The sequence below is a fragment of the Oreochromis niloticus genome, linkage group LG12 (genome assembly GCF_001858045.2).
Source record: "Oreochromis niloticus isolate F11D_XX linkage group LG12, O_niloticus_UMD_NMBU, whole genome shotgun sequence".
Taxonomy (NCBI): domain Eukaryota; kingdom Metazoa; phylum Chordata; class Actinopteri; order Cichliformes; family Cichlidae; genus Oreochromis; species Oreochromis niloticus.
Genome location: NC_031977.2, coordinates 8,688,852 through 8,714,548, shown reverse-complemented (window position 1 = coordinate 8,714,548; position 25,697 = coordinate 8,688,852). Strand labels below are relative to the sequence as shown.

Sequence of the window (25,697 nt, the reverse complement as noted above, 5' to 3'; positions counted from 1 at the left end):
TTAAAGTGAAGGCTGGAGAAAGTGGACATAATACCTCAAAAGCTCCTTGGATTGAACAGGATTTGTATAAATGAATTGACAACCTGTGCTCTGGAGTGAGGTTGGAGGGAACAGTGCTTTCATCATCAACTTACACAGGACCTGAGAAGCATTACGGAGGTGCACGAAAGTGGAGGAAAAAAAATAATAAATCAGTGCACTCCGTGTTTCATCAGCATTTCTTAAGAAGAAATGAGACATTTACTAAACTAACCAGCACCCCTTTGTAAATGGTTCCCAGACAATTCTGCAAATTTTGAAGTCGGTGTTGTAAATGGAAACCAGTGATCCAAAAAGGTGTTGGCAGTAAAAAAAGGTAACTGTAAATAAATTATATATTTCACCATTTAATGAGAAAAAGTGTTGACTGCAAAAGCAATCAGGAATTCAACTGACTGAAGGAGAACAAAGACCACAGTGCATATATGGCATTTTAGTTCAAAAGCTTTACTCCATAATCCTTGACTAACATTAAATCACAATATCTGGAAACCCAAAGGGCTGCTGTATTATTAAAGGTAACGGTGAACATGTCCACATAATGGGAGTGTTTTTGAGTGGCAGTGACCCCATTTTGCCTTTGCTACTCCAGAAAAAGGAGGAAGAGATTGGAAATTGCACATGGACGAGGACATCCTCAAACAGCACTCCAAGGCTTTACTTCAGAATGGTGTCTTCATTTGCTGTGAGGACGAGAGCAAAATATGAGATTTGAGGACGCAGTCGTGAGGGAGACGTCCACATTACTGAGTCCAAATGTGAGCTGTACAGTATGTCTGCGTGAACAAGCTACCTTCTGCTAGCTGCTTGGCGATGCGCTCCTGCTCTTCACGGACCTTCTTCTCCTCCTCCTCAATCCTCCTCTCTTCTGCTGCAATAGGCTTCAGGTGATCTGAGCAAATTAGAACATTTATTAAGCTGAGGTGGAAGAAAAAGACACAGTTTCCTGATTTATGAGATACAACTATTGTCTTACACAACACGTAGTATATAAGAAGCTCTGCCCAATGAATGGAAGTGTTTGACCTCATTACACTACACAGCTGCAGTAAAGGACAGTTCTAGTAACAACTTACCATATCTCCTTTTGCCATATATGATCCCAACAATCAAAGCTGAGTACCTGGCTGTCTGGAATAGAAAATGTGTACATGTTAGTGCCAAAAACTCCATAATGAGCCAGCTGAGATGCAAAAGAAAAAATATGATATAATTGTAAATGATAAATGATTTATGTCTGACGGTGAGAGCCATGCATCAGCCTCTGATGACCATTTGGTACCTAAAAAGCGAGCTACTTCAAAAATCCTCCAACAAAACACAGGAGGAAAAATGTTCCCAGTAAAAGTGGAAACAACAAAAGGTGTTTCACCACTTGAGGCAAAAACACACCACCGAGTAAAACCTTGCCATAAAGAGGGAGATACTAGCGGCTGGTGTTGTGCGACCCAAATGTAAAATGACTCCACTGAGCATCGCTGGAGAACTCGCTGACTGCGCTCCGTATGACAGGAAGGGCAAACGGTGGATGGAAATTACTGATGTGATCACATGGTGGAAAAACAAGGCTGCAAAAAGCTTGATCCAAGACAGAAAATATTTTTCAGTTTTATTATATGACAGCATGGTGCAGCTCCTGAAGGGTTACAGGGTTAAGTTCACACTTTAGTTCAACAATAACTAAAGTGTTAAGCAGTTATACTTAAGGCTTCCAGAGGGAAAAAAACTGTCTAGGCTACTTTTGTAGTATGTTTAACTTCTGCTGTGTCTCTACTATTGCACTATAATGCACCTTGTTTTAATAGATTCACATTTCAATTATGGCAAATTTATTGAAATATTCTGATATTGTGTATTATACCGTCACGTCGCTTTTTTTTTGTAGATTTATAGTGTATATTATTTATTAATGCATTATGCATTATTCTCTTACACAATGTCAGTCTGTAGTATATATACATTTTTGTGTTCTCATAGAATAATGCCCTTAGTAGGCGCCTGCAGCATTTTTACTTTAACTTGTTTAATGTTTATTAAAGACTGTACTATTTGTATTCTTTATCCTGCTGCTGTAACACAAAAACTTCCCTTATGGGATTAAAGTATTTATCATTTGGAGGCTGTGTTTTCTAACACCAGCTGCTACACCTGGTGAGCTTTCATTAGTACAAAACATACATTTGACTGAGGATTTAAAGGGCATTAACGACAGGGCACAAAGAGTTACTGTTACAGTAAAAAATATCTAGTTTACAGTGACCTTATCCACCGGTCATTCACAGTATGACCAGTAGGGGGCAACAAGAGTTTTCTGACAGCTGACAACTGAAGTAGCGAACAGCAGCTAAACTTGTTTGATGCAGAGACAATTACAAAAACAACACATTTTTAGAATTAGTCATTAGTTATTTCCGGTGACTCCACTTTACGAGCCAGTTAGCGATTCGGCGTTTAAATGAAGGCAGCTTGTTTTAACTATCAGTCAAATCAAGCGTGATGTTCCGTAACACAGTCACTGTTCTCCTGCACACATGTACGGTCAGTGCAAGCTGAGCTGTACGGCACAAACAAACAACAGTACAGCTCAGGCTGCAGCTGCTCATTCATAGTTTTAGTGACACAGCTGACAGCTAGCATGCCCTTGCTAAAAGTTAGCAGGTTAGCGTGTTCTCGGTAGCTAACTAGCAGCCTAAAAGACAGCGGTTTGTGCCGTCTGACAATAAAACACTAGTAAATGTTTATAACAAAATGTGTGTCAATGCAAACCTTAATCAGAGGTGACACTGCAACCGGAGGAACCATAGTTTCACGGAAGGCTTACGATTAGCAGCAGAGGTCACTTTAGCACCAGTAGGAGGAAGAGCAGAGGCGTCTTCTTCTTTAGGTCTTACTGCCGCTGGGGAACTGCTGCCACCTCCTGGAACAAATGGTCCTCTTCAGCCTTGAGGCCTGGAGTTCCCCTCACCTGATCTAGTCTGCAGCTGAGGCTGTCCAAGAGCTCAGTGATCCCCTTGTCCAGATCTGGATGGAGATCCCCCAGGACACCATCCGTCATCGCATTAGGAACATGCCCCGACATTTTCACGTATGCATACAAACTACTGAGTACTATTTTGAGTTACTGCAATGAAAATTCAGCAAAATGGACTAACCCATCCTCTTGTTCCAAACACATCACTCTGTCCGTAACTGTACAGATATGAGCATGATATCTTTTCCCATTTAGACCTAATGTGTTTAGGTTTTTTGAAGAGTGTAGTTGATAAAAACTATAAAAAGCAATCAACTCTGTACCGAATACAATAAAACAAAAATAAAGTTGATGTGAAATGTCTTTAGCATTGCAAATGCTGTTTTGTGCTGTGATATGTACTACAGTACTCAACTTCCTCAACCATGCCTCCATGTAACAGTGCTGTGCCACCCTGTGGACTGTTTTTCTAATTAAATGCAAACATTTTATCTTCTTTTATCTGTTTATATTCAGTCATAGAGTTTGTCTACATCTGAAAATAATGTAGAAACTCTTCTTCAGACATAACACTGGGTTAATTCCCTTACTAATGCTGCCATCTAGCAATAATAGTAATAATAATAATAATAATAATAATAATAATTCATAATCCACCTTCTCCACAGAAATAAGGTCTATGAGCTAAATGGAAAATCATAACAGCAGCAGGAAAACCAGCCCATTACTAAATATGTCAGTAATACTTTTTCTCTTTGTCATAATATTCAACCAGAGATCTAAAAACTGTGGCTTTATATACACCGACATGACATTGCAGTAGCAAATGTCTTCCTGCAGAGATCAGTAAAGAATCTTTGAAGATCCCCAGGATAGCTGAGAACCTTGGACACACTTCATGTTCAGTTTACCCAGGTGTGAGAAATCTGGGGGTAACTTTTAATCAGGTATGCAGTTGTAAAGTTTTAAAGTCTCTGTCTCAAACTAAGACAATCATACAAGCTATTGTTATGTCATTCCTTGACCATTGCAATTCATTATTCCTTTTCCTGGATCACTTGCAAATAGCTCAGAATGCTCCTGTGAGGCTGCTCACCTGGTCCTCTAAAAGGTCCCATGTTACACAAAATCTGTCGTCTTTGGGAAAACCATACCAGAAGCTTAGCATTAGCTTGATTTGTTTATTTTAGACCAGTTTTAATTTCGGTTTGGGATCATTGTCCTGTTTGAACACCCAACTGTGTCTAAGTTTCAACCTTCTAGCTGTTGTGTTGAGGTGAAGTTGAAGAATTTGAAGGTATTCTTCCTTCTTATTCCATCAACTTTGTGCAATGTAACAACCACTGGCAGCAAAACAGCCCCAGAACATGATGCTACCACCACCATGCTTGACAGCTGGTACAGTATTAGTTTTGACAGCCTCACCTTTACTCCTCCAAACATACCTCTTGTCATTGTTGCAGAATCACTTGATATTTGTTCATTTTTATCATAAAACATTTGTTAGAAGGCTCGATTTGGCTCGATGTTGATTTTAAAGCAGGGACTTCTTTCTCGGTCAGCACCCTCTCACTCCATGGTAATATAAAACTGACTTGACTGTGGACAGTGATGCTGGTGTTCCAGCAGTTTGAGTCTTGGTGGTTCCTGAGTTGTTCCTGAACATCCTAACCAATTTCCACTCATCTGATGTTGATAGTTCAGGTGTTTTTTCAAGAATTTAGCAAAGTGATGCCACATCTGAACAGCATGTACCTACGTATAGAAAGAAACCTTCCCACCCTGTGTAAATCTACAATTTCTGTTCTTAGATTAGACACCGAGTTCCTTGAAATTTCCCATTGTTCTGAGTGTTGGTAATTCCAAGGAAAACCTACAAGCTGTGGTCAGTCATGATCACCAAGACGTTAAAAGGCCTTGTCAGGTTAAAAGACAGTGTGGAGCCTTCAGCACCAATTATTAAAAGATTTAAGTGAACATGTGTATATATTTGAGTCTGCATGTATATTTTGACCCTGTGTTTGTGTTAGGGAAAATCCAGAAGTCATTAAAGATGTTTGCTGTCCAATCATTAGACCCTGGAAAAAGAACAGTTCAAAGAAATCATTAAGAGCCCAAAATTACCATGATGTTCATGCCCATCTTGAGTACCAGTACATGTGAACTTCTGACTACAGCTGTATAAGTAACTGCTAGGACTCTGAGGTAATCCGACCATCTCTTTTTGCCTATTCCTAGATCCAGGTTAAAGACAACAGGAGACTGGGATTTTGAGCTTGTGGCTCCCAAGTTGTGAAACTCGCTTCCATTGATTGGACTGTGATACCTTTTTTTTTTTTCTTTTTTTTTTAAACCCCTTAAAACCCACATGTGTGAGATTTGCTTTAATTACTTTTATCCATTTATAGTTTAAACTTTTGTATCCTATTTTGTACTGCAAAGCCCTGTGATGTTTGTTCTTGAAAAGTGCAGTTTAAATAAACTCTACTTGTTTACAATCAGTCACTGAGGAGACTCTCTCTATGAGGAAAACAGCATTTATTGAAAACAATGTTTGAGACAGCATATGTTGCTGCGGGCAAAGCCAATGAATCATACTGCGTACTTTGGCGGAATGATTTATTTGCTTTGCATGCAGATTTACAAAATGACCGAATACTGCAAACACATGAAAAGCAGCACTGCTCTACAAAGTTCACCAAGTAAACAGATCACCCGTGTGAACACTGATTTAAAGCACTTCAGATGCAAAGGAAAGGAAACTTTGTTCAGCTGCCTCTTAAAAGTGTCTCTTCCTAAATTTCACAGAGCTACACTGTAGATATGCATGAGGACCTATGCCCTGCCTATGCCCGAGAGAAAAGGATTAAAGGATTTTCATTCATGCTATAGGTATCCAGAACGAGCAGGTGAACTCTGACCTCTTTATCCAAACATTTAGATGTTGATGAGATTACAGATTTTCACTCTGGGAAATTAAGAGTACTGCTTTTAAAACATTTCACTTAAAAACTTGACTTTAAGTTAAAAAAACAACATCTTCACAGCATGGATAAAACGATCATATGTAAACATATTTTTTACATACTAGATGCTTTTATGGAGAGAATTATTCCCATTTTTGCACCAAGGGTAAATACTGTAGATGTGCACAATTTAATAAATGTTGCCCACAAAAGTTTCTCTTTGTCTTTCTTTTGATATAGTGCATAGTTGACAAAATATTGTTTAGATTTGAAGAATGTTTACATTTGTGGTATTCTTTAAACAAATATTTCTAAATTATGCTTTTAATGCTTGAATATCCCTTAATAAAAATATAATTTCCTGTAAGAAAATTTAAAGGGACCAGTTTTCCTCTTCTTCTCGGCACACTGTGTGCCAGATTTTCACTCTGAACTCAGTTTAATAGCTAACTAGTCTGGAGGGTGTAGACAGCCATATGCTTCCCTTACAAAAGCTGCCAACTAGCTGGAGCACCCCACTCCAGTAAACTGAGTGGTTTCTTTCTTTTCTTTTTTTTGTCCCTGTTCCAGTTTCACAGTGAAGCATATTAGTTTGTTCTATAAAGAAAAAACAATCAGTGTGCATGACATTGGTGGTTTCCAAAGCAGTGTTCCAGGGTTTTCACCGTCCTCTTGGCAAATCTCACCTTCCCTCGGTTCTTTAGGGAGGCGGTGTACTGGTTGGACTTGAGTTTGGAGTAGTAGTCAGAGAACTTGTTGAAGAGGATGGATATGGGCAGGCCGTTGAGGATGATTCCAAAAGCAATGCAGATGAAGGCAAAAATACGGCCTAGTATGGTCTCTGGATAGACGTCTCCGTAGCCCACAGTGGAGATGCTGACCTGCAGCGAAGACAGGAGAGCGGTCAGTCCTGATGGAAAAAACATCCCAGAAATAAACAGTAGGCAGGTTTAGCCAGGGCCCAGCTAAACTGGCCTAAAGCTGTCTCTGCTTTTCCTGCCTATTGTAATCTAAATCACATTGTATTAAATAAGCCTTCAAACGAATGACTGAGGCCACCAGGAAAGTGTTAGCAGGTTAGCGTGTTCTCGGTAGCTAACTAGCAGCCTAAAAGACAGGAAAGTGTTTACTGAGGTTATGAATGAAGTGAGCAGCATGCTCATATTCACACTCACTTCTAAACACAAGACGCCCCCTGTTGGCCATAAGATAGAATGTACATTACAGCCAACTTTTATATACAGCTTATGGTCAGTGTTAAGAGAACTTTTTTAACTCTCTTAACCGTCCTAACAACAAGCCTGGCCTCCTCTTTAGAGTGCAGCGTCCACGAACAAGAGTTTGTAAATGCTTCTGTATATCTCAGTGCTGCAAATTGTAGGTATGCTAAAAATAATTATGTTAAAAAAATGCAAATGTTCATCCATCTATTTTCCACCACTTCTCCAATTCCAGGTTGTTTCCAGGCTAGAGCCTATCCCATCTGCCATGGGGCAAAGGAGGGGGTACACCCTGGACAGGTCCCCAGCCCATCGCAGCGTTAACACACCATGCCACTACTTATTAGATCTTATTATTAGATATTAATAATAATCACTGCTACACAACTACTTACGGTGAGATGACACATGACAATTTGTTTCACATCAGGACATGCACTGACTAGCAAACCACCTTTGTAGTAGTTATAAATCTTGCCCTAGAGTGGTTCAGTTTTGCTGAATTTCACTGCTTTTCCCCTCCTGCTGACAGACTCACGGTCAGGCTGTATTGTGTAAATACATTCAGTCTTTTAGTTAGAAAGCACCCACACTGCCCCTTGATCCATGAGCACTTTTGTCAGACACCAGTTCAGTTTTCATAAGGTATCCTGCCAACAGACTGCAGGTAAACTGCTTTAGAAGTAGGTGGTTCGATGACTCACTGTATGTGAATTCACAATAATGCAACTGGAGTCGGTAGCCTTGAGCAGGTTTCAGAGTTCCATAAACACGACTATCATTCAGAGGATTATTGTTTCTTTCCTTTGGATTAGATGTAAGATTCTACCACCTGGTTTAGGGGAGGGAGGGAAAGGATCTGTTAATGGGTTTATTCATGGCAACAGAAGACTCTGTGAATCAAGATGTTAACCTCTTAAACTCCAGCACAGACACTACTGGAGTTATGGCTGTTCCACCCTCTAAAACTTGACAAGGTGCCCCTATTTAATCAGAAAATATTCAATACACAATTCCTAGGAAGCGCAGGGAGACATGTCCTTAATCAGAGCTGACCTCATTTGTTTTGTAAGGTGGGTATTGCCCAGTGTAATCTAATAATGTTGCACTGAGACACGAGTTACTCAAGGACAGGATGCATTAATCCTTATTTTATGATAAAGTTTATATTTGCTACCCTTTCTGTTATTATTTCAGACTGTAGTCATTCTTCCTTATACCCCTCAATACAAACATGCACTTACAGCTGCCCACCACCATGCGTGAGGAATGCTGGTGAAGTTTGTGTGTGGCATATCGTGCTCCACGGTATAAACCATAGCAGAAAAGCTGAAAATGCCCATGGCGATGAAGAGGAAGAGGCAGCCCACTTGCTGGTAGCACTGTCGCAGGGTGAAGCCAAACGCCCTCAGACCAGTGGAGTGACGCGCCAGCTTCAAGATCCGAAAGATCCGCATCAGTCTCATGATCCTCAACACTTGCCCCAGCTTTCCCACCTGCCCCACCGCCTGCATGTCAGCCTCATGCTTCATGTAATTATCCTGGCTGTCAAAGATCTCCAGAATGCACTGCAGATACTGAGGCAGGATTGCGATTAGGTCCACGGTGTTGAGCACGCTCCTGCTGAAGGAACTGAGGTCAGGTGTGGATAAGAGACGCAGCAGGTATTCCATGGTGAAGAAGGTGATGCACATGGACTCCACGTACTCCCAGTATGTCTTGCCGCTGAGGTGACCTGAAGCAGTTCTGTACTGCATCTCCTCTACTGTGTTGAGGGTCATGGCCACCAGGGAGATCAGGACAAACAAACTGGAGGCCACAGCCATCAGCTTGGCCTGCACAGATGAAAAAGGCTTCTCCATCAAGTTCCAGATGGCTCGCCGCATGTGGCCCATGAACATGTCGTGGAACAGCTCCTCGTTCTCCTCGATCTCTACCTCTGCCTCCAGCTCCCTCTGGATTTTCAGCTGGTCGTTGAGCTCGTCCTGCCTCTCCTCGAAGGCGATGCGGCAGCAGCGGTGGGTGGTCTTGATTCTCACGCCCCAGTAGTTGATCTCCTCCAGAAAGTTGCGGGGACACAGCTCGTCCTTGATCCAGAGCACTCCCGTCCTGTAGAAGTTGAAGATGCTGTGAAAGACATCTGGGTCCCTGTCAAAGAAGTACTCATTGCTGGTCACTATGTAGTCATCACACAGGTCCAGCTTCATGTTGTGGTCTGTGTAGGTGGCCAGTCTCCCTATCCTGGTCTTGGGGTACTTCGCTGCCATCTTGTAGGCTATCTTGTAGGGCTTCCCTCCTACATTAATATTGATCACATAGTTCTTCTTGGAGGGGGAAATGTGCTTGGCGAAGCCGTATGGAGTACTGTCATCCTCTTCGTCCTCATATTCTGCATAAATGTCGTAGATGTCCCTGCTGAGCTCCTGCAGAGAGTTCCATGTTTTCACGCAGCTTTCCTTTGCTAGTGGGTAAACAATCTCAGAAGGTCTTCGATTAATATCAGAATCTGTGACTTTGTAGTTGGGGAAGAGACTCTGTCTCCTGTTCAGTATGCTGTCCACCTTCCTGGTGCTCCCCATCTTCCTGTGCTCCACCCTCAAAAACTACACAACAAACAGAGCAGCCAGACTGACTAGCATTACCGGAGTCTAATACCCCCTTTACCTAAGAGTGGAGGACACAAGCAGGATGCCTCATGGCCCTGTTAATGTTGCTGACTGAGAGGATCCGCGTGCTTACAGGACATATAAATACCATTATCCTCTGCTGAGCTGCCTGGTGACATGACGGTGGCTGTGTAGAATATCTGAACAGATGACCAATAAGAATACATCTCGTTTTATATAAAATGTGTTTTGAAATCCCTAACTCAAGAAGTTATACCTGAAGGCTATGTGTGGGAAATGCTTTGTTACTTGCATGCTGTCTGAATAAAACTACACTACTTAATACTTTAATACAGGATAAACTGTAGATTTCTAGTAGAACAGTTGTTAAAAGTTCACTTCAAATTATTTGTGAGATGTTTTTGTATTGGTTTCCTATAGCAAAGGGAAACAAAGGAAGGCTAGTGCATACATAAAAGAGGATAAAGGCTTTAAGCATTAGCCTACTTCCTGACTGGAAGGGGGTGGGGTTCCTCAGAAATGAAGTGAATCAAGGTTGCATGCCTTTAACATTAAAACATGTGGTTTTAATGTTAAAGCAGCAGACAAGCATCAGCAGCAACGCTGTGACACATTCACATAAGCAATTAGCAGGCTTGCTTTAATCAGATGGAAATTTCTACTCAGAAGAAACAAGTGTCTCCAACATGACTTTGATTGCCATTGAATCCTCTTATTGGATATCAGATTATTGTCCTGCTGATTAACAGCCCAGGCTGACCAGTGATGGCATTCTGCAAGACTATTGGCTTATTACAAGAGCCATAAAGTATGTCAACCCTTTATTTACCTTCCTGCTGCCAACCACCACGTGAGGCTTAAATCAGTTAAGGACTGAAGTCATTAAATCAGTGACACTTAAATACCACTTTCAGACTTAAGATAGTCTTATTAGTATAAGGTGTCAGTAGAACAGGGGGTAAACTGGGATGACGATGCAAACTGTAGGGTCAGATCATGTGGAAGAGAAAGGAAAAGAACATTTTCCATAATATACAGTTTCAGAAGAATGTTTTTTGTTGTTTGTTAAGCCACTTCACACTGACCTGTGAATCATTTAAGAATATGAAAGGCACCCAATTCGAGGGATAAACCAATAATGTGTCTACACATACGAGACAACTCAACAGAAAACTCATTTTAAATTGTTTCAAAAGCACAGAATTTGTTGAACATTGATTAACATTATCTGAAAGTCATGTCCTTGGTGCAAATTGTTGTCAGTATGTACAGTGCAGTTCAGGAGAGAGGTACAACAGTGAGTGTCAACAGGAATCTGTAAAACACAGCTCTGTCATGATTTGAGGCTGATTTCATTGTGTTGGGATCATCTTGAGAAAGAAGAGAACAAAAGGCAACCAACATCCAAGGAAGAACATTTTTAACATCCTTTAAGAAGCCTGGAGAACTATCCCTAAAGAGTACTTAAAGAAACTATAAGAAAGCTTTCATAGAAGAGTTCAGGCTGTGTTGAAGAATAAAGGTGGCCATGCCAAATATTGACTTTCAAGCTTGTTAGAATTCCAGAAACTTTTTTTGTCTTATGCTGTATTTTGATGTGTGTTTGCATGTTTCAATAAATCCCTGCACCTCTTTCTCATTTTCCCAGCAAAACATAAGGAAATGAGAGGCAGCTCTTGCCTTTTAAGGAGAAAATAATGTGGTTTATTTTTACTATGACCTTTACTCTGACATGGTGACAAACATTACCTTCCTACAGACCGAGTCATATATACATATATATACCTTTCAGTGATTTTATCACAAAACCATTTATGCAACTGTCTGCTGAATAAATCCGAATGTCTTTCCTGTAAATATCACTTGTGGCCATAGTGAGTCCTCTTTTACGGTATTGCTGAAATTTCTAATTTACAATGTGGTGATTAAAAAATGATGGATTGTCATAGAATTTAATATTTCAGAATAAATGTTAGAAAGATCCAAAAACCATATGGAAAGGATTTAAATTAAAGTAGTCCAACATGGTGACAAACATAGCTAGCAAACATAATCGCTCAAACTTCTTTGTACTTTTCATTTACAACTGAATCTCCCTATTGATCCAGTTCATGATGCAAGATCCTAAAACAAAATAATTTTGTACCATAACTTTTTACTTGCATCTCTGGGGATTAATATGACACCCCCCCCCCAAAAAAAAGCCTATGCTTTGTTGTCAATCACAAATGTCCACAAGATCAAATTCAGTCCCTTTAAAGCTGCTTAGCAGAACAAGAACGCAAGTTTTAATCTGCCCTGTAGCTTTTTTAAAGCCTCCGGTCATAAACATTCCTTGTTATTTAAATTCAAACACAGATTGTTCAGCTACAGTAAATGCTGGTGTTTGACCTTTGAAGGTGTTATTATATAATTTCAAAGTGAACAACTTTGCAATCTGCAAACTCCACAGCAGATTATACCATAAAGCCCCCGACCTTTGTGCAGTGTCAGTTTTGGTGTCAATATTTTTTTTTAGGTACAGTGAGATACAACAACCTAATCTTATTTTCTCACTACTTGCATGTGTATACATTACACATGTTCATATTCCAATTTGTTAAAAACAGTTAGATTTTGTTGCTGCCTCAAATAAAAAACCAAAACAAAACAGAACAACAGCAAAAACCCATCAAAATATTTGTTTACCAATCTGTTTTACATTGTGTAGTATGGGGGAAGGGGGCAGAGTGCTCTGCTAAATGTTACTTTTCATTAAGAATTTTTATTTTTACATTTAGATGACTGGCTTCTCCCGCCTCCGCTGTGCACAGGTTATTTTACCTCTAATATTCATAAAGTAGCTTTGGAGATATTTCAGATATTGTTATTTTCTGGTTTGAAGCCTTTAAAGAATTATTGCAATGATTCCCAACAATACATCATTTTCAGAGACAATTTAACACATCACAATAGGAAACGGAATAAATGAATTAATTGCACTTCGATTTTGAGATCTGATTGCTTGTTTATGACAGAATCAAGTCATCAGTAATGTTAGTAACACCACTTTTCTGTCTTTGTCAGTAAAAAATACTGAGTAGATATCGATTAGGAATAGATTAGATTATCAGTGATACTCAAATGCAATCAAAGGAAAATAATGGTTAACTTTCTGAGCAGGATGCCTGAGCATTCCTCAGGCATCCTCTCACTCTCCAAGACTGAGGTAAAAAGTCCACTGCCCTCACTCCTGGACATCTCACTATCTCCACAGATATGTCATGTGGACCAACTACTTTGTCCTGACATGTGTGAAACTTCCTGATTCACTAATTTTTCTCCATCTGTCCTCTCATTTTCTTCATTCATCAGCTCCTCAAAATACTATTTCCATCTTCTCAAGACAGCTTTTCAGAGCTAATTCTACTTATTAATTACATGTGTGCTTTCGCTGCTGAGACATACAAGTGAATTACACTGCTCTTATATTGCCAGGGTTGTTGACTGATAATTGGAGGGCTGTCCTGACATGTAGCTTGAACACCATTTATGTGCTTAAGTTTCAGCGTGTTCTGTATCAGGCTGGCAACTCATCATTTATGGTATTCCCTTTCCCCTAATGGCCAACTCCATCACTTGTTAGAGATGAGTTCTTGTGGTAGAAACTTTGAAAAAGAGAAGAAGAAGAAGAAGAAACTACAGTGAGTCAATATTATTTTAGGAACAAAACACACATAAACTTTGATCAGCTTACGTTTCTGAACACATTCAAATCACGTTTCTTACTTAACCGCCTCACCAAAAACTACAGCGGGGTCGCACAGTGGGGCCTGACAGCACTGTGAGCTCTGTCAAGTTAGTTACACTAGAATAAAAGATTATATGATTGTAAGAAAATAAAAGTGTTTTATGAGTATTTGACAGATTCCCAGGGAAGACGTCAGGAGATGGATTTTTTGCAGACAAAAAAAAAAAAAAAATCACGGATGGACTGAAGGTCTAATTATTATTTTTATGCCAAATCGGCTTACATGTAAAATGGTTTCTGTCGGCTGGCCCCAAAGGTGTGACTTCCGGGCTTGATTGGATGGCAAACTGAGGAGATGGGCATTAAACGGAGGTGGTGATTTTTATATATATATTTTTTATTTTATTAGCGGTGCAGAGCATCTTCTGTATTTTATTACCAATGAAATAGTTATTGTTATAAAGATAAACTAAAATTATTTGATAATTTATTTATTCTTAAAGAAACTCTAACAGCAACGGCTACTATATTTTATTTTGAAACGCCCAACCGGAACTTGTTTAAGCAAATACCTCGTTTGCTAAGAAAACGCTGTTTTTAAAGGGAAACCAAGGTTGTTGAGGTCTGTTGTGGGCATAGCAGGTGGAAGGTAGGTGTAAACTAATTTTTGCACTATAGCTGTCCAGTTACCACAGATGTTCTCGGTCTTGAATTTTTTCTTGTTTCGGAGCTTATCGCTGGGGTTAGCGGAAACCGAGATGCGTGCAGGTGTCAAGTCAAACGAACTGGTAAAGTGCGAGCTAACTAGCTAGCTAGGCTGAAGCTAGCGAGGCTAACGGTTGGGTTTCCGCGGTTTGCAAAGAAGGCTGCCGAGCTCCGGGATCTTACTGCCTTTGGTTGGCCGGAGTAGACGGTGGAAAAGTTAGTGTTGTTGGCATTTCGTAAAAAACATACTGTCACGGTTGTATTTTGCCTTTTATAAGTACAGTGGCGAATATTTGCTGTGAGTGGCTGCGGGCGGTAAGAGGGGGGGCATTTATGCCCCCCTTTACACAGACGGTTCTGTTCAGTATGTTAAAGTCCTTCTCCGTAGAGGCGAGGTAAGAATAATAAAAGGCCAGTCATCCTCGTCATCCTCTTCATCACAGCATATTTTACCATCTTACATTTACAAATGCTAACTTTGAGTAGTTTTTCATAATTAAAATTACTTGTATGAGTAAGTAAGTATGCTGTGAAGCTAACTGTTTGCCACGTTAAACAAACAGGCAAGTTACGTTTGGCAAATGCTAAAAGATACAAGACCTAAATGAGTGATTTGGGATTTTTTTTTATTTTATTTTTAGTTGTAGAGGTTTGTAATTGCAAATCACATTTTAGTAGGGTGTAGTCACTGTGGGAAGTTTTATCATCATCATCATCATTATCATTATTATTATTGTTGTTGTTGTTGTTGTTGTTACATTACAGAGTAGAAAAAGAACAATAATTTTAACACTGCTTCATTTGTGGGTTCAACCCTTCTTTGGGTACAAGAGCTTCTGCTCAATCTAATGCCACTGTATATTCCCTCTGAACCAAGGGCACACTTGTAACTGTACCCTGTGTAAAGTGATACACCTCTGTGTTGGGGCATGCTTTCCTCCACCACACAGCTGACCTTGGCCAAGTCTACATTCTCAAAAGGGTACACCTTGCCCAGACAGTTTAACAGCTTCATGTTGCTGCTCATTTCTTTTCTAGAGGTGCAGTCATTTTTTGCATCATGTGGGGAACAGATGCCAATACAAATGGACATTAGTAATGGTGACATAGGGCAGTCTTACGGAAGATATTTAGCGACTGCAGTGAGGTTTTATTGCTGAATGTGTTTTGTTTACAGTAAATGGAACAGTCTTGCATGTAAACATGACTTTGTGCTGAGGTTCATCAAGAATCTAAGAGTCCCTAAGAGAGTTTGATAGGTTGGCCATCCTCCTTTGTTTTGTGTGTTTTGTTTTGTTTTGGTTTTTTTTGTCTTTTTTTTTCTTATCAGCATGCTGGGGATCTTCAATTTACTATAAGAGTACGCACAGTCACTGCTTATTTTGTCCCTCATGCCACACAAGTACAGTGTGTATGTGCTTAACAGTTGGCCGCTTGCATTTATGTCTTAAAATGCAACCATTAACAGAGCGTGTGAGGCAACTGAGCTCTTTTTTTCTGTGATATGAATGCCAAGGCAAGATGTTTCCAGATGATATAACACCGAAGATGTGCCTGTGTAAAAAAAAAAAAAAAAAACTCTCTGAATGCTTCACCTGTTTAATAAAATTGTCCTTCTACTCCTCACCTTCTTTAGGGTTGCTGCTGTTTGCAGGAACGTGTGGAGCAGAAGAGCTGTGCCATTCCCCCTTTTGCCCTCTCATGCCCCCCTTTCCCCCGTGTGTCTCCCTGTGTGTTAGTGCCCCCACACCCCCACCCACCCCCAACCTGATCCGTTGCCGCTCCAGCCCAAAGTCACCCTCTCACCCCATGCTTGGGACAAAGGTTGCTCACTGCCAGCCCAATGACTGCCTGGATTGTACTACCTGTCAGCTTGTCTGCCTTCTCCATCACAGGAATATGGATAGTGTGAGTCACAGTGCCTGGGTCTTGTATGCTGTCACATTTAAATGTGTTACATGATGGGTAGATTACTTGAAGGGGTTGTGGGAAAGGACAGGGCAAATGGGCTTTTGTCATTAGGGATTTGTATTTCTTTAAGTTATGGTGGTTTTTTTTACTCTACAGGTATGCCATGGCTGTGATGAATCACCATGTGTGTCCTGTGGAGAACTGGTATGTGATTTTTCTTTTATGAAGGTGATGAAATGGGCTAAAATATCTAATAGCTCTGGCTTATTTTTGTAACCTAACTCCATAGCTATGAGCAGGGAATAAACAGAGCTTTTTGTGTCACTCCTACAGGTTTTACAATGTAACATGCATAGAGGAGCTGCCCCGGCCAGGCTTCCCGAAGTCATGCTGCACCATCCAGGACATCCCCCTCATCAGGTCCCTTTGCTACACTTAATGTCTTTGTTTCAGAGTACAAAAGCTATTTTGTGTTAGCAAAGGCCTCGAGGCATGAATTATCATCTTGTTATGTCATCGCTTTGCATAAATTGCATTTGCTTAATTTGCAAATACGCCACTTACCACAGGCGAGTACAATAGCGCTCTTGTAAAAACTAATCACTCCAAACAAGTTTTTGCAGTCCGTATGCTTAGATGATTTCTCATCTAAGTTTCAGGCTGCGTAAGCCGACATTTGGTGTCATACTTGAATTTATTAGAGAAGCTTCCCTTGGCAGAAGCATACTGTTAAACAGTGTCAGGTAAAATACATGCGTAGTCCTTTTAAAGTAAGTCTCACTATTCAGCAGCCATCTTATCATCACCTCTGGGAAGTTAATTGGGCATTTATCTTAAAGATCCTATCTAAATGAATGGGAAGGAGCCATGGTTAGTCTTATAAATAACTGCTTAAGACAGTGTTTCCTGCTTCTCATACCAGATCATTGAACAAATGGATGCAGTTAACAAAAAAAATAAGTACACTTTTCCATGTTTTTAGTATATCGAGTGGTTTCAGAACGGTTTAGTTTTGAATCTCCGTATGTGACACTACAACAACATGATTGACTCATGTTTTTCAGTTCATTAGATTGTTGGTTTGCTCTTTAAGGGTAGAGGCAGGAGAGCTGCCATCTTTGGTGTTTCAGAAATTAGAATCATTTATGTCATTTCTGGTGTGTGTGTGTGTGTGTGTGTGTGTGTGCTGTGTGTCTTTGTAAATACTGACTGCATCTTGTTTTCATGTCTTCACAGTAAATGTGGCTCCTACCCTCCTGAAAGCTGTCTGTTCAGCCTGATAGGCAATGTTGGAGCCTTCATGGGTAAGCCAACTAAACGCAGTACATGCATGCATGTCTTTACAGTGTGTATAGATGTCGATGTAGCTTGCAGTGAGTTGGCTTAGTGCGACATGTAGTCTGTAAACTATGGGAAAATCTGTTCCTCATTATGTTTTATGTTCTGTTGTTATGTTAAGTTTTAGCAACACCTTTAAATCTTAGTTAAAAATAAAACGACAGGGTTTTAGTGTTTATGTACTAGTGTTAGCTAATGTATCACCAATTTCCTGGTGAAGACACCAGGAAGCGACTGTACTCAGAGAAACTAAGTTTTGGTTAATAACTTCCTGTAGAACTACCAGTTGACATTTTAACACTTCCTTTTTTTGTTGTTGTACTGATTACATAATCATTTTAAGCTACTTTCTGTTTCAAGTCTTAATGTTAAACTGAGATAATCATCTGTAAGAACTAGAGATGGACGATCCGATATTACGTATCGGTATCGGTCCGATACTGACGTAAATTACTGGATCGGATATCGGCGAGAAATAAAAAAATGTAATCTGATCCATTAAATATCCAAAAAGCACCTCACAAAACTTGCGACACGGCGTAACTCGGCTCATAACCGTAGCACGTTGGAACAGTGCGCTCACGTGATAGAGCAGCTGTGTGTATTTGTAGCCTGGCTAGCAATCCAGCAGTTCATCTCCGAGGAAGTTATCCCAGAGAGAAGTAAAGCAAGTGTGTAAGTTCATCTCTGAATGTTTGTAAAGCATTCCCATGTTAAGCTTTACAACCTATATATGGAGCGACTGCCTCTCTCTCTCCCTCTCCTGTTGCTACTTCAATCATGAAACTGATCAATGATCAGCTGATCGGCTTTTCTGTCGCGAGTCCGTCTCTCTTCTTTGTGTTTGGCCCACTTTGCACCAGAAAGAGGAAACCAGCGGCTGAACAACAGTAGCACGTTTAAGCTTGATAAGCTGTTGTTAGAATTTATTTAATATTACTTTCTACACCAGGATCCTTTTCTACGTAGCTGACGGCTGGTAACTGTGCAGGGGCGGATCTAGCAAAGTTTAGCCAGGGGGGCCGATAGGGCATGAACAGGGAAAAGGGGGCACAAAGACATACTTTTCTTTCTTATTCTCATTTAAAATGTCGAGCTTTTAATAAATAATTATCTGAATCTTACACCCAAAGTTTTAATCTGATGTAAAATGTATAGAAGTCCATTACTGTATATAGTAACTGTTAAGTCTAATATACCCTAGTAAGCTATAGTACTTTTTCCTTTGGGAAGGTACCATTTGTGAATTCTGCAATTCTGTTGAAGAAAAATGTTGAATCTATTTAATTATTCTTGAAAAATAATTTATTTCTGTGCATTTTTTTTCACCCTGCATCAAATTTAAGTTGATTGCATCGATTAAGCATCATGAGGTGGAGGGTGGGGGATGGTTCCCTATTTTTTTGGGGGGGGGGGGGAGTTTGCAACCCTATTAGTTAGGTTGCTTAATATTTCTGCTAAGTACTCTTTAAAATACCAGAATAGGAAGGATGGAGTAGGTTTAAGTTTATTAGATTGATCAGTATTGCTGAACTATGAAATATTTTGGGTGCAGTGTATTTTTTTACATACAGGTATAACAGAATAGCTTTAGTGTTGTTGTTTATTTAAACTTGAGTATGAACTTATACAAAATGCAGCAAGATATTAAAAAAAACAGTTTTATTGATTAAAAAACACACTATATCGGATTCATATCGGTATCGGCAGATATCCAAATCTATGATATCGGTATCGGTATCGGATATAAAAAAGTGGTATCGTGCCATCTCTAGTAAGAACATCATATTTGACTAGCAAGAATGATACCGTCTGTGAATGATGACCAAAGTATACCTTGGTGTATTATTATTTGTTTGTTTATTTATTTTATTTATTTTTCGTCTTTAGGGTCTTAAAACATTTAAGAGCATCTTAAATGACACATAGAAGAAGGGTGTGGGGTAATTTCATAAGGAATAAAAGGTGGATTGGTTAAATCTCTAATCTGTCTCTATATTCATTACCAACACTTAAGTGAAAAGCCTGTTGGCTTCTGTTTGTTATGCAAACAAAATTAGGCAGTAGACACCTTTCATCTCCACACAGTCTCCACAGTCCACTCTGTCTATTTTATTAATTCTCCACAGTTTCCCACAGGCACTGATGTTAGCCACAAGCCTCTAAGAGTTATGCAGGGGCTGGAAATAGCCTGTGCTCCCTAATCAATAATGAATACAGCTTTCCTTCCCCCTCTGTCCCTTCCCCTGCATTCACCTTCTGTGGCTTTCCTCCATTCCTTCTCCTCCCCCTCTCTCTTGTTTTTTCGCCACTCACTTCTGTCCCAGTTTCCCCCAGCTGCTTGATTGCTTCTCTCCTGCAGCTCTACTTCATTATTCACGTCACCTTTACTTCTCATATGTCTTTCCTATATATTCCAGCTGTCATGTTTTTGTTTGTTTTTTTTGTTTTTTGTGTGTGTGTTTCCTTGGATTTTTAGTAAATAATGCATTTCTGTAATTCTTCGGTAGACCAGAAGCCGTTTTAGACCCTCGAATTCCTTCCTGTTGGTAGCTTTCGATGTTGGGCTCTGTTTTACTGACTTGTAACCTGGGTTTTTAAGCCTACTGAGAAAATTGACCCTTATGCAAGCAGAGATGTCAGTATTTGAAAACCAGCATCCTGTCTAAGGCGGCAGTTACATGAATCACATAGTCTAACCTTTGGAAGAATGCGTGAAGCCACTTCCTAGCTGCCTTTCTTATGATGCAGAACAGCAAGTGTCCAAATTTCAGGCGTTCAAGTTTATTTTAAAAATTAGGAAAACAAAAGCATACTTTTCATACTAAGACTGATTCCTTCCACATTCAAATCAAAAAGATTATTATAGATTATTAATACTTGTTAAATTTGTTTCCAACAGTTGTGATGGTGTGCTTTTTGCGCTACGCCCAAGTGATCGAACACAGCCACAGATGCTGGGTCAACACCAGCGCTCTGGTGTCTGGCTGCACCAATGCCATTGGTCTTGTCATGGTGGGCAACTTTCAGGTAAGTGTCGACAGAAAAAACGCTGAATTAATACATAACCAATTCCAAAAAGTTTGGGGTACTGCGAAAATTTAAAGGAAAAAAAGGGAATGTAATGATTGGCAGATATCATAAACCTGTCTTTTATTCACAATAGAAACCCTTCTAATGTTTAAATTGTAAAAATGTACCACTTTTAAGAAAAAAACCCATATTTGCTCATTTGAATGTGGTGCACAAAAGTGCCTTTTTTTTTTTTTTTTTTCTCCGCGATAGTCTGTAAACATCTGAGAACTGAGGAGACCAGCTGCTGAACTTGAACAGCAGTATTGTCTCGTTCTTGTCTGAAATAGATTTTTTTTTCCTTTTTTTTCTTCATGATCCATCGGATGTTTTTAGTTGAAGGGTCTGGACTGCAAGCCGGCCAGTTCAGCACCTACATTCTTCTGTTCTGATGTAATAATGGCTGCAGTCGGTGGTTTAACACAGTCTCGCTCAAATTTGCATGGCCTTCTCTTTTAAAATAAACAAAACAAAAGCCATCGCCTGAATGGGAGGATAAGTTTCTCTAAAACCAGTGTATATATCATTTGGTATTGATGGGATCTTTCTGTTTGTGCAAGCTGTTAATTTCACAGGCACTGATGTGCCTCAATACAATCTAGATGCAGACTTTTGAACTGAGCGCTGATGATAAGCTGGATTGTCGTCAGTTTGTCTGACCACAGAGCATTTTTTTGTTACCAGGGTCAATTTTATATTATCTTTAGCCAGAGAAGGTGGCTATGTCTCACATGTTGCTGCCATCAAATTTAAAATGACCTTAATTTATAAAATGATACATTTTCTCAGTTTAAACATTTGATGTTTCAGTGTTGTGAGACTTGCAAATCATTGCACTCTATTTTTATTTGCATTTTATAGTGATGCTGCACACAATAAGTGAAGACCTTCTCGTGGATGTCACAGTTCAAACGGCTCTTCTGACATTGTTTCCATCTGACAGGTTGATCACGCCAAATCTCTTCACTATGTGGGAGCGGGTGTGGCCTTTCCAGCAGGGCTGCTGTTTGTGTGCCTGCAGTGTGTGCTGACCTACCGTCTGGCTGTGACAGCCCTCGACTACTGGATGGCTCATTTCCGAGTGGCTCTGGCACTGGGAGCCATGATCTCCCTCGTCTTCAGTATCCTTTCCTCACTGGACTGAGATCCTTTAAAGCCACAGTGATGATTTTGTCATTTAAAGGCATGGTGGCTCTGTGGTTGGCCTTACAGTAAGACCGTCCTGGGTTCAAACCTAGACAGGGCCTTTCTGTGTGCTCCTTGCTTGCTCTTGCTCCAGTATAGTCTAGTTGGGCCTCGTGATGGTCTGGTGACCTAAGCAGGGTGTAACCTGCTTTTCTCGCCACCTCACCTGGGACAGGAACAATCTATGAACTAAATAAGCAAAATAGCCTTTGACGTTTCATGTCAAACTGCTTTTATCTCGCTCTCATTATTTAGCCATCAAAGGAATAGAGTTGTAGACTTTAGTTTCTATGGTGCCTGCTCTTCTCTGCAAGTTAGCAATCAGTGTTTCCCCTTCAGTGCTCAATTAATATCATTTTATTTCTGCCTGCCTACTCATTGGCTGATTGGCAACAGAAATTAGAACTGTACAGCTCTGTCCTCATTATAAATAAGCCTATTGTGGGTGAAGAAAAAATTAAGACACCAGTCACTAAATACTGTAAGTCCATCTGTTTGGTAGAGCTCAGGACCCAATTGCAGTTAAATCAGATCATTCAATTCAATTCAGTTTTATTTATACAATGCCAAATCACAACAACAGTCGCCTCAAGGCGCTTTATATTGTAAGGTAGACCCTAGAATGATACATACAGAGAAAAACCCAACAATCATATGACCCCCTATGAGCAAGCACTTTGGTGACAGTGAGAAGGAAAAACTCCCTTTTAACAGGAAGAAACCTCCGGAATTCATGTGTGACAGCCTGAGGTGAAGCTGCTGCTTTATGTATAGATTTGAATGTTCTGTCTGCTTCAGTGAGGATAAATGCCCCGTGTTCTCTCTACAAGAGCCGTTTGTCATCCTTAACTTGTCCTCCAAGGCGGCATCTTCTTCATTCACGAGAGCTTCACCCTGCAGCACGCCGCAGCCATCTGCGAGTGGGTCTTCACGGTGGACATCCTGGTTTTCTACGGCACCTTCACCTATGAGTTTGGCACCGTCACCAGTGAGACCATGATGGCAGGCTTGCAGCAGAGCCACCACGGCTCAGGCGTGATCATGGGTTCCAGGGGCCAGGGCTCAACATTAGGAGGGGCAACCAAAGGCCTCAAGTCCCCTGGGGGAAGCAGCACATCGACACATCTCAACTGTACCCCAGAGAGCACAGCCATGTTGTAGCTGTGCAGCCTAGCCGAAAGGTCTGAAACATCACCGCAGAGGTGCTTCACGGGCTCCCACAGGAAGCCAAGCTGACAGAAGCAGCACATGGAGGAAGAGGCGGCATTTGGATATCCTCAACCTGTTTTTTGTTTTTAAATCTCCACTGTTGGCATGACCTGCTACAGTTGTTTCCTGTAGTGTTGTTGAAAGTTTGGAGCCATGAATGTTCCTCGGTGGCTTTTGATCTGGGCACTTCTGCATTAGGTAGGGTGTTGCCTGACTGGGAGAGTAGTTTGTTTTTTTTGTTTTTTTACTCTGCATAGCTGGTCCCTTGGTTTTCTCCTTCTCCCCAGACTCCTACCCAAAACTTTTGTGTGGCTGACCTGCTTCGGCGTTTTGCTTCTCTCTGCACGGCACACTTTTCTTTTTCTTTTAACAGAAGAGCATTTCATGTTTGATTTCCGAGTTTGTGTAGTAGGTAGGAACCACTGAATGTCTGAGAAATGAATAGTTACGTTATGTTTTACAGTTTGAGAGCACACAGGCTTTTTTAATCAATCAAGCATAAATTAATTATTGCACCTGCCTTTGGTTTGGTTGCACAGATAATTTGAATTCAGATGGTCAAGGTACTTTTTAAATAATTTTTTTAAAAACGTGTAAATGTGTATCTTGGGCCTGCGTCCCTCGTGTGCGAGCAGCATGGAAATGAATCAATGATAATTGTCATCTCCTTTATGTCGTTCCATTAATTTGTAGTCAGTTTCTTTGGAATGCTAACATTTCATGTTACCCTTTATTTCACCGATGTCCACGCAATAACTGCCATCAGTCATGTGATAATGAGTTTAACGCAAACCTTCTCTTTGGTTCTGACAGACATTTAAAGCCCATGTTATGATAAAACAAGCTCGCATGTGAGTTAAAACAAGAATCGACTTTGGCATTTGAGAATAACGCAGTTCTTGTTTGCACATTGATGTGATTCCAAGCTGGACCCTTGGAAGCCTTATTTGAGTTCATCGACCAGCGTTTTGTTTCAGTATGAAGTGATGTGAAGCCCAAGGTAGTGTGATTTATTCACAGGAGAGGTACATATGATACAGGCTGTAGACTGATGTCAAAGTGCTTTATGTAATGCGTTTTTGTTTTTTTTTAATTGTGTTGTTGCCAATTTCTCTTAAGTTGTTATCTTTGTTGTAGCTCAACACCAGACTGCCACACATCACCACTGGTCAAACAGCAGCTGGCTAATGCTGCCTGTTACATTTCTTTATGTTGGAGTGAATGAGGTGTGTTTCACAGATGCACAGTATTCTGCCCTCTGCATAGTGTTGAGTCATTTTAAACTGTCTGAAACACTGGATGCCAGCAATACTTTTTTTTTTTCCTTCTTTTTTTAAAAGGTCACCTACCTCTATCGTTTGTCAGTTGGATGTTACCAGAAGGTGAAAGCTTGTAGTGCAGAATACAGTTGTGAAACCTTTTCCATCTCGCAGCGTTTGAGGTATTTAATGTTATGGCGAGTCGGCAGTCTGCGGCTCTGTCTGCAAGTGTCTGTCCTAAGAAGTGTCAGCATCCTGTGTAACAGCACAGTGGATGCACTGTTACACAGGATGCACAATCATGTGTCTGTTTTGTCAATCCTGTTTGTCCTGCAAAACTTGCCAAAAAGACAAATCTACTCCAGGTTGAGTTAAAAAAATTTTTTTGTGTCTTTTCTGTTTTACCATTACATCTTTTATTGTACTTTTTTTTTTTTTTTTTTTTTCCCCTTCTTCTCATGTGTTCACCTGTAACCTGTTTTGCTATACTGTAACTGAGTCATGCAGTTTGACTCCCAATGGCAGCTTGTTTGAGTCCTCACATTGGGGCTGGGATTATTCTGTTACAGCATCTATACCATAATGCCATCTTCCACACGCCAAATATTAAATTAAAGTGGATTTCATTATTTTATTTTTTTTCTTTCTATCCAAATGTGCACTTCAATATGCAGTCAGATCATTAGGTTGTTTGTGTAAGAACACTGTATTACAAAAAGCCGCCTGAACTGTACGTCTTGAACTTTAACAACACAGAAAAACTTTACTGGTCCTATTTTTCTTTTGAATTTGAAGAGTATGTAAAGGAATGGTAATCACGAGTCTGACAAATCCCTGAAATCAAGTCAACACAAATTGTTTGTTTTTTATAAATTCTGTAAATATGTATGATTTTTGTCTATCATTTAGGTATTTTCATTTGACAGAGATTTATATTCAAATATGAAATAAAAATGATAAATTATTAGCATGTGGCTTTCATGGACTATTTTAAACGCACAGAATTCCCTTTGTTTCCTCAATGTTACTTTCAGCTGCTGTGTCTTCGATTTAGAAGATTATTTTCTTCTGTGTGGGATGCCCCTCCTGACGCAACCCCGAAGGAATTCAGATCTCCTCCTGGGATCAGACCGGGGCTCTTGGGCTCTCAAAAACACTCAGTGAATGTGTAAACTACAACGTTATATAAACGGCAAAATTAGTTCAACTCTACAAATCAGCTTCTATTTTAATTTCATCATCCCTTTCATCAGGGCAACTGTCTTCTGGTAATGTTTCCCACATTACCACTGTGACGTGGACGCAGTTTGAAGATTGTCATATGATTCAGGAGCATCAAAACCAATTCTGTGCAGATTGTGTTCTTAATATTCACTCCAGATAGGCTACAGGACAGCTAGTGTTTTCTCTAAAATTAAAAACAACATCATGGGACCAGCTGAAGGGGAACTCCACAAATCTTCCC

At 40.1% G+C, this 25,697-nt stretch overlaps 2 protein-coding genes across 2 annotated transcripts; one reads left to right on the top strand and one right to left on the bottom strand.

The window, feature by feature from the left end:
• Positions 1–5,529: 5,529 nt before the first annotated feature.
• LOC100702093 (potassium voltage-gated channel subfamily V member 2) lies at positions 5,530–9,915 on the bottom strand. Its single transcript, XM_003445565.4, has 2 exons — positions 8,441–9,915; positions 5,530–6,857 (listed from the first exon to the last, which is right to left on the bottom strand). Exons 1-2 carry the CDS (start codon positions 9,773–9,775, stop codon positions 6,591–6,593), a joined length of 1,602 nt encoding a protein of 533 aa, XP_003445613.1. The 5' UTR covers positions 9,776–9,915; the 3' UTR covers positions 5,530–6,590.
• A 4,181-nt stretch (positions 9,916–14,096) lies between these two features.
• On the top strand, positions 14,097–25,199 carry LOC100702356 (transmembrane protein 150A). Its single transcript, XM_003445566.4, has 8 exons — positions 14,097–14,202; positions 15,895–16,166; positions 16,326–16,373; positions 16,503–16,589; positions 17,406–17,473; positions 20,410–20,537; positions 21,523–21,700; positions 22,627–25,199. Exons 2-8 carry the CDS (start codon positions 16,102–16,104, stop codon positions 22,923–22,925), a joined length of 873 nt encoding a protein of 290 aa, XP_003445614.1. The 5' UTR covers positions 14,097–14,202; positions 15,895–16,101; the 3' UTR covers positions 22,926–25,199.
• The last annotated feature ends 498 nt before the right edge of the window (positions 25,200–25,697 follow it).